At 42.5% G+C, this 16,586-nt stretch overlaps 2 protein-coding genes across 16 annotated transcripts in view; one reads left to right on the top strand and one right to left on the bottom strand.

Annotated features, from left to right (window-relative positions):
* Positions 1–1,152: 1,152 nt before the first annotated feature.
* Positions 1,153–12,660, bottom strand: RWDD2B (RWD domain containing 2B). 8 transcript variants are annotated; one of them, XM_060098583.1, is made up of 7 exons: positions 12,488–12,552; positions 7,841–7,979; positions 4,415–4,499; positions 2,890–3,116; positions 2,706–2,773; positions 2,218–2,580; positions 1,154–1,643 (listed from the first exon to the last, which is right to left on the bottom strand). In XM_060098583.1, the coding sequence occupies exons 2-7, from the start codon at positions 7,865–7,867 to the stop codon at positions 1,397–1,399; spliced, it is 1,017 nt and encodes a 338-aa protein (XP_059954566.1). In that variant the 5' UTR covers positions 7,868–7,979; positions 12,488–12,552; the 3' UTR covers positions 1,154–1,396. The 8 variants fall into 8 exon arrangements, with proteins under 8 accessions (XP_059954569.1, XP_059954570.1, XP_059954566.1 ...); XM_060098584.1 differs by having other exon boundaries at positions 4,415–4,496; XM_060098579.1 differs by lacking the exon at positions 7,841–7,979 and having other exon boundaries at positions 12,488–12,660.
* Positions 12,402–16,586, top strand: part of USP16 (ubiquitin specific peptidase 16) — a 29,971-nt gene continuing 25,786 nt past the window's right edge. For 4 of the 8 annotated variants that reach the window (XM_060098576.1, XM_060098572.1, XM_060098577.1 and 1 more), the window contains exon 1: positions 12,403–12,914. Coding sequence is in view for 2 of the 8 variants with exons in the window: in XM_060098574.1 (XP_059954557.1) it covers positions 15,282–15,300 (19 nt within the window). In the remaining 6 variants the exon portion in view is untranslated. Of the gene's footprint in view, positions 12,915–15,197; positions 15,301–16,586 lie in introns of those variants that run through there. The other 4 variants (XM_060098574.1, XM_060098573.1, XM_060098578.1 and 1 more) reach the window with 3 other exon arrangements.

Below are 16,586 nucleotides of genomic sequence, written 5' to 3'. Positions count from 1 at the left end.
AGTAAGAGAGAGAAAGACAAATACCGTATGCTAACACATATATATGAAATTTAAGAAGAAAAAAAATGTCATGAAGAACCTTGGGGTAAGACACTAATACACAGACCTACTAGAGAATGGACGTGAGGATATGGGGAGGAGGAAGGGTAAGCTGTGACAAAGCGAAGGAGCGGCATGGACATATATACACTACCAAACCTAAGGTAGACAGCTAGTGGGAAGCAGCCGCATAGCACAGGGAGATCAGCTCGGTGCTTTGTGACAGCCTGGAGGGGTGGGATAGGAGGGTGGGAGGGAGACGCAAGAGGGAGGGGATATGGGAACATATGTATATGTATAACTGATTCATTTTGTTATAAAGCAGAAACTAACACACTATTGTTAATCAATTATACTCCAATAAAGATGTAAAAAAAAATTTCACTAATTTTTGTATCAAGTGCCTGGGGCAGATGCAAAACTAATGCTTTGAAAAAAATCTATTTGGCAAACTCGCTTTTAACTGCTAGTAACAGATACAGAAATATAAAGAAAACTGGTTTTATTTCATAATAAGCTGTCTAGAGATAGGCAGCGGCTACTGTTCGATCAGCAGTTTATCAGCTTCAGGACTGGCATCTCTGTGGCTCTTTTGGCCCTTCTTTCCCTCGTGGTTGAAAGGACTACTGCAGCTCCAGCCATCACTGTGGTATTTCGGACAGAAAGAGAGGGAAGAGGTGCCCTAGCTGCATCTTTCATTTTAATCAGGGAAGCAAAAGTTTTCCCCAAGGTTCCCTGGCCACCCCCCCCACCCCGCCAGCTGCAAGAGAGCCTGGAGAGAGTGAGCATTAAGCTTTCCCAGGTTCTTAGTGGAGGCAGATAAAGGGGAAGGGGATTGGGAATAAGTGGCAAGTTATCACCAACACTATCGTCCTCAAATATAATTAACTTCTCTTTCAAAATAGGTAGTTTATATATGAAGACATGTCTATCAACGATTTTAAGATTATAAGTTAAAACTCAGTTCTGGGCTTCCCTGGTGGCGCAGCGGTTGAGAGTCCGCCTGCCGATGCAGGGGACACGGGTTCGTGCCCCGGTCTGGGAAGATCCCACATGCCACGGAGCGGCTGGGCCCGTGAGCCCTGGCCGCTGAGCCTTTGCGTCCGGAGCCTGTGCTCCGCAATGGGAGAGGCCACAACAGTGAGAGGACCGCGTACCGCAAAAACAAAACAAAAAAAACCAAACTCAGTTCTGCATTCAATCATGAATATTTTTAACAGATGCATTTCAGCTATACTCCTTTTCCTCTTTTTTTCCCCCTTAACATTTTAGAATGGGACTAAAGGGAAATTACTTAATCTTTCAAGAAAGAGTCGGGGAGAAAGTCAAAAGACCAACAGTAGCAAAACACTTTCAACTACTCTTCTGCTCCTTGTCCTTCCACACCAAAGAGCATCTGGAAAACATCCCCACATCCTTTGGCATTTAAAAACTGATACAGTTGACCAAAGTCCATGTGGTTTCCTCTGGCTCCATTAACACTGAATACTTTTTCTTCAAAAACTGAAAATTTTCTTTGTCTTTCCATTTCCTCATTTGTACCATCAAAAGCAATGTCTTCTCGATGGCGAATTAAAATTCTCTTCCAGCTTAATTTTCTGAGTCTGAAAGAAATTTTCAGAGTAGAAATTTTGAAAATGTGTTGTGTATTCTAAAGCACTGAAAATAGAAGTTATGAAACAGATTTCTCAGTGCCTTTTCCTAGAAGTAAAGATATCTGTTTTTATCTCACATGGATTTTATTTTAATCAAATATGATTCGGGTTATAATCCCACCCCCAAACTCACTTATTTCCATTATCACTGCCTTGTATTAGCATTTTAGAAATGTGGAAATTGCTGAATCTCGACCTCCCAAAGGGACTTCTCAGAAATGAGAAGATTAGAAACCCCTTTGTTTCACAGGGTTCACACAACTTACAGCATCACTAAGATGAGGGAAGAATCAGATCCATAGACATGGAGGGGACAGTAGACACCATCTTGGGCAGGGGCTCGATTTAACATCTATCTACAGAACATCTTCTTTGCGCCCTGTATCAGGCGAAGGGAGTGATGCCGATCATATGTGAGTGCTGTTTTAGACTGAGTCCCCATACATACTGATTTCCACAATCTCTAGTATCATGTTTAGTACTAAAATTATTGACAAGGCATACAAAAGTTGTGAAAGCCAACCTTGACCAGAATTCTTCACAGGCACTTTGTGGGCCTTCCACACAAACAACACCAGGTTTCCCAGGCATGCTAAACCCAGATAGGGAAAGCTCCTTTGCCCACTCTAGAATGTTCTTTCTTTTGCATTTGTTGTAGATGTGATGGCTGTAGATCCAGAGTCTTGTGAGGATGAGGTCAACTGGCTGGACTGTACTTCCTGGAGCAGGGGAGGTTGTGTTGTCTTTGCTGACATAGCCAGAAGCGTGTTCTCTAACCCACTCTGTGGCATTCAATATACAGACATCTCCGAGACAATTCTTTTGTAGGTATGTGGTCAGATCTGTATTCAGCTGAGCCTGCTGGGATCTACTTAATAATACTGATCTGATGGAAAAGATACGGGATGAAAAAACTAAATCAATTTTCTTGGAACAGAAAACAAACTTGAGAATTGTTTTTATTTTCAGATTAGTTTTGACCTCTAGAGTTGGCCAGTTTCTGTAACATACCTGACAGTAATTTCAGGCAGAACTGCAGGGTATTTAAAGGGAAGAACACAGGCCAGAGAAAACATCACCTGATAAAAAAAAAAAAAAGAAAAAGAGAGAAAAAAATGCCGTAAGTGCTGTTTTAAGTTGAGACATGTTTCAAAAGTAAACATGAAACATGCTTTCAAAAGTAAAATTGAATTACCACTGCTTCCTCAGATATGTCCAGGTTCATAGTGATAGTAAAGTAAACTTTTGAAGATCGTCCTTCCATTGTCCTCTTTTCAACACAATCTTTTAGTTCTGCTAAAGCCAGCTGGTCATTCACTATGAGCTCATTCACACCGGGGAACATACTGGCTAGCAGGTCTAACTCAGAGAGCTGGGCCTCTGCCTGTTCAATCTCAATCATTTTTGGATATCGGTAGAGTTCTAGGAAGATAGGATAATAGAGACATTTACAAGTATTATACAATCTTGGGAGAACTCAATATGGGTACTTACTGAATATGGATACTTATTGAAAATTTGATTTTTTCATAAAATATGAAATTTAATCAGAATACCTTCTGGTTATTCTACTTTCAGATGTAATATGCTAAGGACCCAAATAACAGGACAAGCCAATGAGAGCCATAAAACTCTAATAATAAGCAGGCACCAAATTCCTCTGTTTCTAGATAGTTGATGTGGCATCTTGAGCTGCCACAATGAGCAATTACATTGAAGTAAACTAATTATGTAGTCAAACACCATATCAATGATATAACAAGGACAGAGGCTCTGACTGGTTACCTTAGAAAATTAGAATGAAAAGAATAAGTAAGAGAGTTAGTTATGTGGATGGGTAATTTTTCCTTCTTAACTTAATATTCATTAGTTTTTTTAAAAAAGTAGAAGAATGTGAAAAAAGGGAAAATAAAGGCTAATAATCCCACAGCTCAAGTAACTCATGTTAACATTTTTTTAAAAAGTACAAGATTATAAAATTCAAATGGCAGAGAAAGGTTAAAAAATGAAGATACAGTTTGCTGCTGGTGACTGCTTCCCCTATCTGTCCAAGTCCCCAATCCAAGGCAGAGTTTTAGGTGTTTCAGAAACAGAAAACATTTTAGGCATTATACATATATGGAAAACACATGTTGGTATAATGTGTAAATAAATGTAGAGAATTAAATATATAATTAAAATGTATCTATGGGGATCATATATACACATATTTTTTCCTTACTTCCTATCCCTCTTCCCCCCAAATATATTTTGGAGATCTACTCACTGTCAGCACATATTGTTTTATCTCATTCTTTCTAGTGGTTGACTGTCATACTGAATCATGTAGATATGTCATAATTTATTGCGTTTGTTATCTACTGATAGGCACTTGGGTTGCTTCCAGATTTTTTCTATTATGAACACTTCTATAATGGTAGTTTATATATATATATATATATATATATATATATATATATATATATATATATATATATGTGCATGTTGAACTGTGAATACTGTATATTCAAGAATCAGTTTGTAGAGGTGGCTGGTTGGTACAGCATTTAAAAATTTTGGTAGATATTGCCAAGTTGCCTTCCAGAAAGTTGCTACATGGAAGTTTAAAATTTTTACACAGTCCCCTCCTTTAAAAAAAATGCTTAATACATAGTTTTTTATGGTGTTTTGTGTCTGTGTGTGCCATTCATGAATTTTTATTTTTAAGAAGGCAAACTTACCAGCCTTTTCTTTTACAGATTCTGGACCTTGAATCTTTGTTAGGAAAGTCTTCCCCACTCCAAGGTTATAAAGGTTACCAATCTGCTAATCAAAATATGATTTAAAAAAATTTTTTTTAGAATTTGATAAATCGATTTTAATTTCATTTGCAAGAAAAAGTGTGGGGCTTTCTAATAAAACACGAAGGCTGAGCACATGTATTTATTTCTCTTTCTCTCTTTTTCCCCCATTTAATCTAGAGTAAAGGAACAGATTCTTAAATACAAAGGGAGAGGAAATAACAGATAAAAGCTATTCTGGAAGATGGAAAGGGGTGAATGAGCTATAACTAACAGATTTCAGCTTTCTTCCCTCTGTTAACTGCTTGGTCAGGTGGGGAAGGGAGCTGCAGAACTTCAGAAAGGCTCAGTACTGTCAACACCAGCTACCTTGGAAATCAGCAGTGTGTACGCAGTAGAAAACATGAATTTGTTGAAAGTCTAGAGTCTAGACTTTAATTAGACTCTAGTTCAGCATCTCTTAATATTGGCACTATTGACATTTTGGATGAGATAACTGTGTGTGTGTGTGTGTGTGTGTGTGTGTGTGTGTGTGTGTGGCAATCTCTATCTTTTAATTATAGTATTTAGACATTTACATTTAATGCAATATTAATATGTTAGGTCTTAAGTCAACCATTTTGTTTTCTATTTGTTTTCCATTTCTTTGGGGTTTTTTTCCTGCCTTTTTAAAAATATTTTGCAATTCCATTTTGGTTAATATATAATGTTTTTGCATGTATTTCTTTTTATAGCTTTTTTAGTGGTTACTCTAAATTATATATATATATATATAACATTATATATATATAATTACACACATATGTATATACAAATTATAACAGCCTACTGGTATCATATTTTACCAGTGTCAGTAAAATACAGAAATCTTATGTCACTTTTACTTTTACCTTTCTCTCTTAATAATATAGTGATCTTAAATTTTTCTTCTACATATATTTAGAACAGTGTAATAATTTTTGATTCAGCCATCAAATATGATGTAGAAAACTCAAGGAAAATCCATTTTATTCATTCATATTTTTGCTCAGTCATGATATTTCCTCCATAATTCCTTTATTGTTTCTTTTCTGTTTAGAAAACTTACTTTAGCCATTCTTTTAGGGTAAGTCTTACAAATTCTCTTAGTTTTCCTTTATCATAGAATGTCTTGATTTCTCCTTCATTCCTGAAGCATATTTTCACTGGATATAAGTATTCTGGGATGATAGTTCTTTACTTTCAGCATTTGAACAGTATTATGCCTCTTCCTTCTGGTCTCCATAGTTTCTGATGAAAAACGCTCTCTTATTTGAATTGCTTACCCTTATAGCTAAGGTTCATTTTGCTCTTGCTGCTTTCAAGACATTTTTCTTTTAGTTTTCAGAAGTTTGACTATGATGTGTCTTGATGTGGATTTCTTTGGGTTCATCTTGCTTGACATTAATCTGGTCTCTTGAATCTGTTTATACCTTTTGACAAATTTGGGGAATTTTCAGCCATTATTTCTTCAAGTACATTTTCAGTTCTGTCCTCTTTCTCCTCTCCTTCTGGGATGACATGAATGTCAGATCTTTTGTTATAGTCTCATATGTCCCTAAAACTCTATTTATTTTTGGTCTATTTTCTCTCTGTTATTCAGATTGGGTAATTTTTGTTGTAACTTCCAGTTTACTGATTCTTTCCTTTGCTCCTTTCCTTCTGGTGTTGATTCTATCTACTGTGTTTTTAATTTTGTTGTTATATTTTTCATTTCTAACATTTCTTTTTAGTTCTTCTTTATATCTTCTGTTTCTCTACTGAGACTCTATTTTTTTCATTTGCTTCAAGTGTGTTTGTAATTGCCTGTTGAAAATTTTTATGATAGGGGTTTTAAAATCTTTGTCAGATAATTCTCCCATCTCTGTCATTCTGGTATTGGCATCTATTGATTTTCTTTTTTCATTTAGCTTGAGATTGTCATTGTCCTTGGTATGATGAGTGATTTTGATTGAAACTTGGACATTTGGGGTATTAAGAGACTCTGGATATTATTTAAATATCCCATTTTAGCATGCTTTATCTGATAATGCTTCAGGAGGGGAAGAGGTGGGTGCTGCTTCATTACTACCAAGTGTGATAGAAATCCAGGTTCCCTACTCAGCTTTTATTGACATCTAAGGTAAGTGAGGGAGTGGAGAGAGTTCTTCATTACTGCTGGGTGAGGATGGGAGTTCTAGTGCCACTGTAGGCCTCTAAGGATACCTCCCTGGCTGGGAGTGATAGGAGTGCCTCATTATTGCTCCCCAGGTGGCCTCCACTAACACCAGGGTTAGGAGTGGCTTTGTTAATGGTAGGTGGTGTTGAGAGCTCTGACTTTCCACTAGACCTCTCTGACAACACCTCAGAAGGATAAAAGAGGATCCCTTGTTATTGCTGCATCACGCGGATGTACAAACTCTTCATGTGGTCTGACATGGACCTGACATGGGGCTGACACTGACACTGTAGTACAGTCCTTGTTACTGCCTAGCAGGGAGGAAAGTCCTGGGTCCCAACTGAAAATTTTTTGGCAACTTTCTGATAAGGGGTGGGCATTAGGTGCTTATTACAGCTCAGTGAAGATGGAATCTAGGCTCCCTTTGCTGGTGTTAGTAGGGGAGAGGCCACAGTGTTTTCGTGGGATTTGCCTGGTATATAGTATTTATTATTTAAATGTTTTCTGTCTTGCTAGACTGTACTTTTCTTGATACCTTATTAGATAGAAAAGGTTTTTGTTAGGGCTTAAATTTTTCTTTTTTTTTCCGGTTGGTACCCTTGGATTTCTGGATACCAATCCAAAGATGACAGAGAGACACAAAATGAGCAAATGCTGTTGGAAAAATGGCACCAATAGATGTGCTCAATGGTTGCCACAAACCTTCAATTTGTAAAAATCACAGTATCTGCAAAGTGCAATAAAATGAGGTATGCCTGTATACTCAAACAGTAGAATATTATGAGACAATTTAAAAAATGGATATTAACATTGATGTTCATTTTATATGGTTACCTAAAATAGTAGATTGTAGAGCAATATAAATAATCTTAATCAACAAATAATGATATTACTATTCATTCTTATACCATCACACATACTTGAAAAAAAATCACACAGAGAATTCACCAAACTATTAACAGTTGGCTAAATGTGGGTAGAGGGAAGAAGAGAAGGATTTTCACTTTCTAATTTGTGTGCTTCTATATTGTTTGACATTTTATGATTAGCATATAGTACTTCTAAATTCACCAGAAAAAAAAAAAAAAAGCGTTACTCTTCCGAATGGAAAAGAAGAGCTCAATCCCACTGTTGCAGAGGCAAACATGGCTTAACTTCTCAATGAGAATTTACTCTGTGAAATCAAACACCATTATTTCAGCTAGTGGTGTCTTCATGGAATTCCTTTTAATCTTTGGTAAAGGTTTATCGAGCAGCTACTGTAGGTAGAGCTTCATCCTTCACTCCTTCTTGGAACTTTCTATTTAGTTCGAAGATCAGGACTTATATCTGATAAAATATAGAACAAAGAAGGTAAAAAGGCCAAGTGTTTAATGACCAGTATAGGTATTATCACAAGGATTAAGATAAGAGCATAATCAATGAAATAGGTCATCAGGAAAGATTTGAGGAAGGCAGTAGGATATGAGTTGAGCCTTGAAGGAAGGGTAAGACTTAAGACAAGGGAGGAGGAGGCATAGTGGGGAGAGAGAACAGGTGTGCAAGGCAGGAAAGCACAAGGAAAACAGCATAGGCCTGACCCTGTCCCTTCTTCACAAGCCCAACTACCAAGGTCAGGGACTCATCATTTGGAATATTTCTTCTTGTGCTGGTTACTTTCTGATTATCCTCTAAATCCATTCTTGGTCCTTCTTTTCCCTGCCCTGGACTCTGGACAGCTGACCTCTATAGCCTATAGCACCCAAGTCTTCTGCCTTCCTTGTGGTTGGGTTCAGCCAATGCTCTGGCAGGAAGTGGGAGGATGGGAGGAGAAAGAGGCTAGGGTATTTCCTCACTACTCCTTCCCTGCTTTGGTGGTATTCTGACAATGGCTGTGACCTTCTATGACCAAGCTTCTGCAGGCAGCCCTTCTTCTTTAGCTCCAGCAGAACTTTCAGCCTAGGGATAGTCATGGTTCCTTTAATCCTGGCCACACCTCTGTAAATAGCCCCTTTATTAAACAGCCTATTCAAAGTTTCAGAGTGTGTATCTATTTCCTTCCAGAACCATGACTCCTCTTACCTGGCCTCCGCCTCTAATCTCTCCATCAACCATCAATTCACACTCCACATTGTCATTATACTGATTATATGCAGTGTCTGACAGAAGTATACTGAGACAAGCTAGAGGGTGCCAACTATCTATTAGGGAAAAGTTCACATAATCGGTGATTGGGCAACAGTGTTGTGGTCTGGGAGAATGGGGTGGAGGTGTGTTAGGTTCCCAGGGGGAAAGGCATACTGGCTGACGACCCTGACAGCTACCCAATAGAGTTGAGACAGGCTGGGACCTGGGACCTTTTGCTGCAGTGCTTGCACGTGGACAAATGTCTCCTCGCGCAAAAAAATACAAAGAAACTATAAGGGACTAAAAATGACTACATGCAGGCACGACTGGGGCAAATTATGAACAACATACAAAAAGACCAAAAACCCACACAGCACCACCAGTGGGGTGGGCAGACCACCCCGACCCCTGGACCCACCCCTATCCTCACCCCATATAAGGAAACAGCTCCCTCTGCCCCCGGAGTGAGCAAGGGAACTTGTTACTTGTTTTCACTCCCTCCTGCTGTAGCAGGGGTTCCAATAAAGCCTTGCCTGAATTTCTTGCCTGGCCTCTTATCAATTTCTATTGATTAAGCAGGCCAAGAACAGTGGTCAGTAACAGAGTGAATTTATCCCAGTTCACCATCTGGCTGTTAGTTTCAAAGACACAGTATCACAAAATGCCAGCATATTGAGAGTGGATCCACTTCCCAAAGGGTGCCTTGCATGATCCACTATAAGCCCTCTAAGAACATGTCTCTCTATTTATTCAAGTATTCTTTATTTCATCCAATATAGTTGGGTCATTTCTTTAACATCAGAAAATGGTATTTGGCCAACAATTTAGCTAGTTCACTCTATGGTACTTTTAGAGAGCAAAAAAAGTTCTTCCACTTAAAAAGAAATGCAAACTATTCAGAGGTGTCAGGTCAGTAGCTGCAATGGGTCCTGTCAAAAACACACCAAAGATTATGGGAATGATTAATGTGGTGGGGTGTTGGCTTCATTAGGATTAACTGGACATGAATCAGGAAAATATGAGAATAACGTCTTGTATACGATAGGCAGTCTCCACAGATCAGAGTATAAACCAATGCCAACACCACCTAATCATTCCCAATCCCAGTGGTTTTCAAATCATGTCCTTAAAACACCTTACCAGGGTGTCAATGCCATGCTGGGAAAAAAAAATTCATAAAGCATTGTGTGCTTAAATAAATTCTTGAAATGCTCAATGACACAAAGCTCAATAGGTTTCTTTAGGGTGACCATGGGTCATCTTCTTGTCCTGACTGGTTTAGTATTTATCCTAGACAAAAGTGACCCCATTTGTACAATAAACTCTTCTTCTTTTTTGGCCATACCTCGCTGCATGTGGAACTTCCCCAACCAGGGATTGAACCCGTGCCCCCTGCATTGGAACCATGGAGTCTTTTTTTTTTTTTTTTTTTTTTTGCGGTATGTGGGCCTCTCACTGTTGTGGCCTCTCCCGTTGCGGAGCACAGGCTCCGGACGCGCAGGCTCAGCGGCCATGGCTCACGGGCCCAGCCACTCCGCGGCATGTGGGATCTTCCCAGACTGGGGCACGAACCCGTGTCTCCTGCATCGGCAGGCGGACTCTCAACCACTGCGCCACCAGGGAAGCCCGGAACCATGGCGTCTTAACCACTGGATCACCAGAGAAGTCTAGGACAATAAATTATACGGCACACTTTTTGTGTGTGATTTCTCAGAGTCTTTATTGTTAGATGCCAATATGCACCATGAATTTCTAACAAGAAGGTTTAGTATGCATAGTATCCCAAACCTATCTGACCCCCAAACATTTTTTCCAGACCTAATCATATTTGCTCTTCTCTACACAGTTAGAACTGCACATGCCTCCCTCCTTTAAATATGTTTGCTTTACTCTCTAGTGACTTTGTGTGTGTGTATATATATATATATATATTGTGTGTGTGTGTGTGTGTGGTATGCGGGCCTCTCACTGTTGTGGCCTCTCCTGTTGTGGAGCACAGGCTCTGGACGCACAGGCTCAGCGGCCATGGCTCACGGGCCCAGTTGCTCCGCGGCATGTGGGGTCCTCCCAGACCAGGGCTCGAATCCGTGTCTCCTGCATTAGCAGGCAGATTCTCAACCACTGCACTACCAGGGAAGCCCCAACGAATGTTTCTTGAGCACCTATTGTGTGCCAAGCACTAAGACTATAACAATGGACAAACGTAACAAAATAACTCCGCTCAGAGATTTAATCTAGTGGGAGAAGACCATGACAACAAAACCCACACATATATGTATGTCCAGTGAATAACGGCTATGAAGAAGATAAAGAAGATAAGGCTCAAGTTGCAGGATGGGTGGTTGAATTTTACACGGGGTGGTCAGGGACAGACTCTCTGCTAAGGTGACTGCAGGGAAGAGACCTGAAGGCACTGAAGAAGCAAGCCATGTGTTTAACTGGGCAAAGTTTTCCAGGCAAAAGGAACAGCATGTCCAAAGTCCATGAAGCAGGATGGTGCTACACCAGGCGGCTGGAGCCGAATGAGCCAGGGGCAGGGTTTTAGGACACAAGGTTAGAAAGGAAATATGAGGCAGTTCATGTTGGAACTCATAGGGATGGCTAGGATTTGGGATTTTATCCTGACTGATACGGAAGGCCACTGGAAGGGTTTGACTTACTTATGAAGAGGCCCGCACTCACTGCTGGGAAGAGGGTAGGGGAACAAGGATGGAAGCAGGGTGACCAGGTAGGCACCACAATGATAGGAGGAGAGGTGATGGTGGCTTGGATTAAGGTATGGCGATGGAGGTGGTAAGCAACTGTTCATGTTCTGGACATAGAATTCGTGTAGAACCAATAGGATTATTGATGAATTATATGTGATATGTAAGAATAACTCCAAGGCTTTAAGAAACTGGAAGAATGGATCTGCCATTTACTTAGATGGGGAAGATGATGGAAATATGAAGTTTGGTTTTAGACATACTAGGTAATGAAGTGCCTATCAGGACACCTATTAAGCAGAGATGTCAGGCAGGCAGTTAGATGTACAATTATGAGATCCGGCTGAAGATATAATTGGGGGAATAATCGACATTTATTTAAAGGCACGTTTGTTTACTCAGTCAGGGAGTGAGTGAATTTGGGAGGAGGCCTCATTGAGTTTGGAGGTCTGGAAGATGAAACGGAACCAGCGAAGTTTGGAACTAATAGACCTACGGGTTGACAACTACGGGAGTGATGTCACAAGTAAGTGATTTGTCAAATTATTTTCGTAGATGAGATTTCAGTCCCAGAAACACCCTCATGAGAATTTTCTGACGCGAGATTTTAATGAATGTTGTAAGAACGCAGAATGAACCTTGAGTTTCCTGACCGGAATCCTTTTCCCCCCGCTAAGTTTTTTTCTTTTTAAGGGCGGAGCGCGTCGCGCTGCCCGAGTCCTTACCGTCTCAGAAAGTTGCCAGGGCCACTGCCGAAGCCAGACACGCAAGCGCCCTCGCCCCTAACGACTGACCAGGCCGGGGGTTGGGGTGAGGGGAAGGGGGAGGGTGGGGGTGTGTGTGTTGGGGGGGAGGGTAAAGGGGTGGGCGGGGCCAGGAAACCCCGAAGCCAGCTCTAACCAATGAGCGGTGAGAAGGTCGTGGGAAGGCGGTGCCAGCAGGTAGCCAAGTTCCCGGGACGTGGAAGGGGTCGGTGCAGCGAGGGAGCCTCCCAGTCCCGCTGAGCACCAGTGGACAGGGACTCACCTCAAGCCATGGACCCCTTCGGTGCTGTAACCCCGAATTTCCTGGCTGTACGGACAGCTCAATTCTCATCCGGAGGGAGCCTCAGAATTCTAGGGCTAGGCAACCGGAAGTCTACGAACCGCTCTGGCCCGGCAGCCTGGGAGAGGGAGACCGAGTCCTCCGGGGCTGGCGCATGCGCACTCGCAGGCCCGCTCTTCCCGGAAGCCCGAGCAGAGACCAGTGGGATTCCTGGGCCCAGCTTCCTTCTTCTCGGTCGCGGAGTTTTTGTTCTACCGGATTGGCGTTTCCCAGCTGCTGCCACTGTCAGTGAGAAGCATAGCCGGCAAGTTTCCTGAGTCAGGAAATGGTCCATTAAAATAACGCTCCTCAAATTTGAACTTGCAGCGGAATCTTTCGGGGATCTTGGTATAATGCAGCTCGGGATTCGGTAGGTAGTGGTGGGGTCCCACTTTCTGCATTCCTAAGGGCTTCCCAAGCAGTAACGATCCTCCTGGTTCCTGAAGGACGCTGAGTAGCAAGGCAATAGGAACAGGTGAGCGTGGATTCTGGCCTTGGCGACCTTAGGAAGGACCCTGTGCATGCACAGAAATTTGTCCCGGCTAATAAAAGGACAGTTTGAACGCGACTCCAACACGAGAGTAATTAAAAATGTTTTTCTTCACGAACTAAATATACACAATGCATTTTTCCTTTATGTTACATATTCATTGTAGAAATCTCATAAATAAGGTTTGTAAACTGATACCCATTGATGTCAGGTACTAAAACTTCTAGGTGGAGTTTTTTTTTGGGGGGGTGGGGGGCGCTCCCAGGAGCTCTGCTCCTTTATGTCTCAGGGCAGAAAGAATTAAGCCAGAGGCAAAGTGATGGATAAGAAGTGACTTATTAGAATAGGACGCTTGTGAGGCTTACAGGCGGGCAGGCGAGCGTTGTGCTGCCCCGAGTACTTCGTGGGTTACATTTTTATAATCAAAGGAAAAGTGGGGAGGGGGAAAAGACCACCTTCTTCCTCATTCTTGAGTAGATGTCATGTTTCCATCATCAGCTCCTCCTCCAGTCCACTGTGACTGCTGTAGTCCACTGTGACTATGCCACAGTTCTTCCATTCCTCTTTTGATGGAGATGTGGGCTCTTCGCAGTTTTTTAACTATTATGAATAAGGCTGCTATGAACATTCTTGTACAAGCATTTCTCATGACTATATTTCTTCATTAAGTATTTATTAAGCACTGTGTTCCAAACACTTCCAGGTACTAGAGATACAGCCATGAACAAGACAAAGATGTCCCATTTCTCAAAGAGGTTATATCTGCTTGTTTCTGTTTATCTATGGAGGCAAGGGGATAGGCTGGGGGAGGAGGTAAATGTAGGTAACTATGAAAGAAAAATACCAGATAGTGATAATTGCTGGGTGGAGAAGTAAAATAAGGTGATGTGAGTGATCGGGTAGCTATGTTTCCTAGATTGCGCAGCCTATTTCTTTGTGAGGAAGTGACTTTTAAAGTGTGAACAAAATTAAAATAAGCTCAAAAGGGAACAGCATTCTAGGAAGAGGAAGCAGGTGGTACAATGGCCCTACGCCTGTTTCAGGATAGAAAAAAAAAAAAAAGCCTATATGCTGAATGAAGAAAACTTAAATTATATCAGCAGTAAAGAGCAGGAGAGCCAGTTTCCCCCAAAATTTAACCATCGTTACTCTGGCCGATTGGACAGATTGGGATGCCACTTTTTTATTTATTTACTTATTTATTTTTGGCTGTGTTGGGTCTTCTTGCTGCGCACAGGCTTTCTCTAGTTGCAACAAGCAGGGGCTATTTTTCGTTTCAGTGCCTGGGCTTCTCATTGCGGTGGCTTCTCTTGTGGAGCCTGGGCTCTAGGTACGCGGGCTTCAGTAGTTGTGGCTCGCAGGTTCTAGAGCGCAGGCTCAGTAGTTGTGGCTCACGGGCTTAGTTGCTCCGCGGCATGTGGGATCCTCCCAGACCAGGGATCGAACCCGTGTCCCCTGTATTGGCAGGCGGTTTGTTAACCACTGCGCCACCAGGGAAGTCCCTAGGATGCCACTTTCTTAACTTAGTTTTATCAGATTACTAATAAGGATGAATATTTCTTCATATCATGCTCTTTTATTGTGAATTACCTGTTTATATCCCTTGCCTGCTTCTCTACTGGCACCTGCATCTTTTTTTCCTAGCAATTATTGTGTCTTCTGCATAAGACTATAGTCCAGGGCGATGATGCCTATGTTTATTTCACTTTACAGAGGGCTTAGCACTTACCTATTTCTAACGAGTAAACAGTAAATATTTGTAAATTTTACCCTGTGTCGGCAAGGTTAGTTCAAGACTATTTACATATTCAACTTTAGAAGTCGACTGGACAGAATTAGGGAAAAATGCATGAACTTTAAATGTACCCTTAGCCAGCCTTGAGATGCGATATGTTTGAGTAAGGTATCTATCCAGGAGACTCCAAAAGTCTGACCACCACCAGGTACCCATACTTTAGAAGTATTTCAATAACCCCATAGTCACACGCGAGCGGGAAATACTCATTGACAGCCAAGCGCCCAGGGGCTGCCGCGTTCGGACTTCCGGTGTGAGCCCCGCGCAGGCGCTGATTAACTGGCGTCAGTGCCGCCGGACCCTGGGGCCAAAGCCACTTCCCATAATGCTGCGTAGCGGAAGTTGTTGCTTTCTAGGGGTCACGCAGGCTTACGCTCTGTCGCTCTCAATTCGTCACCGGGAGGAAGACGGAGCAGGCTGCCCAGCCCGAGGGCCCATTAAGGGATGCAGTTATGGGCGCTGTCGCCGTGGGTGAGTTCTGCTCCCACTGCCTCGCAGTCACCGCTCGCACGACTTCCTGCGCGCCGGGAGTCCGAATTTCCTGCCCGACTTCGTTCTTCTCTTGAATGCCCTCGTCCTTAAGCACGTTCCCTGGCCTCGGCCCGGTACCGCGTTCTCATTGGCCTCATGTCCTGTCCGTTCCAGGAGCTGACCAATGAGTTGTTGGTGCTGGCGCCCTCCTCGACCCGGTGGACCCCGAGGTTCCCCAGTGGGTGCGGAGCAGTTGGAAGGGAAAGGGAGGTTTGGCGAGCGCCGCCCGGCTAGGGGCACCTTATGGGTTGGGGCTGAATTTGCTGCCGCGTCCGTGTGGTGGTTAGTAGGATAGGCAGCATCTGTCACCTAACCAATTCAGTGCTCCCAGGGTAGGATAAATCTACGCAAAACTTGAAAGCCGTGTTCTAGTCTTGCAAAGTTTTCCAAACGCTTGCATTTTTAATGGCACCGAGCAGGCATGGGAAGACTGGGAGGGCGGAGAGGGAAGGGAACTGGATAATATGAGAGCCGGCAAAACCAGCTCTGATTTAAATTTTGTGTGGAGTCCTGCAAAAAGTAACGCTCATCTGAAGACTCGTCTGAAAAATTGTATAGATTTATTGATGTTTTATAGCTGATGGTACTCACAGTACTCTCTTCTCACGACTCATTAGATGCCCTTTATAGTTGTCAAAAATTTATTGGAGGGGCTTCCCTGGTGGCGCAGTGGTTAAGAATCCGCCTGCCAATGCAGGGGACGTGGGTTCGAGGCCTGGTCCGGGAAGATCCCACATGCCGCGGAGCAACTAACAAGCCGGTGCACCACAGCTACTGAGCCTGCGCTCTAGAGCCCGCGAGCCACAACTACCGAGCCCACGTGCCACAACTATTGAAGCCCGCGCTCCTAGAGCCCGTGCTCCGCAACGAGAGAAGCCACTGCAATGAGAAGCCCGCGCACCACACGGAAAGTAGTCCCCGCTCACCACAACTAGAGAAAGCCCGCACACAGCAACGAATACCCAACACAGCCAAAAAATTAAAATAAATTTAAAAAAAATTATTGGAGCTTTTCCACATCATTGAAGCAACCCCCTTACTGTCCTCTGCCTGCAGCAATTACAGTTCGTCTTTCAAGTTTTACTTTGGAGTCTGGGCTACTGCAGTCCTCAAACCAGATTTGCTAGTGCTGTCTTCACTACTGCAGATCTCTTCATTCTTTACCTTTCTCTTTTTCACTGGAACTTGTGTGCTTCATTCTTATGTACCTACCTTTGCACCTTATA

Source organism: Mesoplodon densirostris, chromosome 5 (genome assembly GCF_025265405.1).
Source record: "Mesoplodon densirostris isolate mMesDen1 chromosome 5, mMesDen1 primary haplotype, whole genome shotgun sequence".
In the NCBI taxonomy this organism is placed as follows: Eukaryota; Metazoa; Chordata; class Mammalia; order Artiodactyla; family Ziphiidae; genus Mesoplodon; species Mesoplodon densirostris.
The sequence above is the reverse complement of the archived record's forward strand: the minus strand, read 5'-3'. Positions and strand labels throughout refer to the sequence as shown.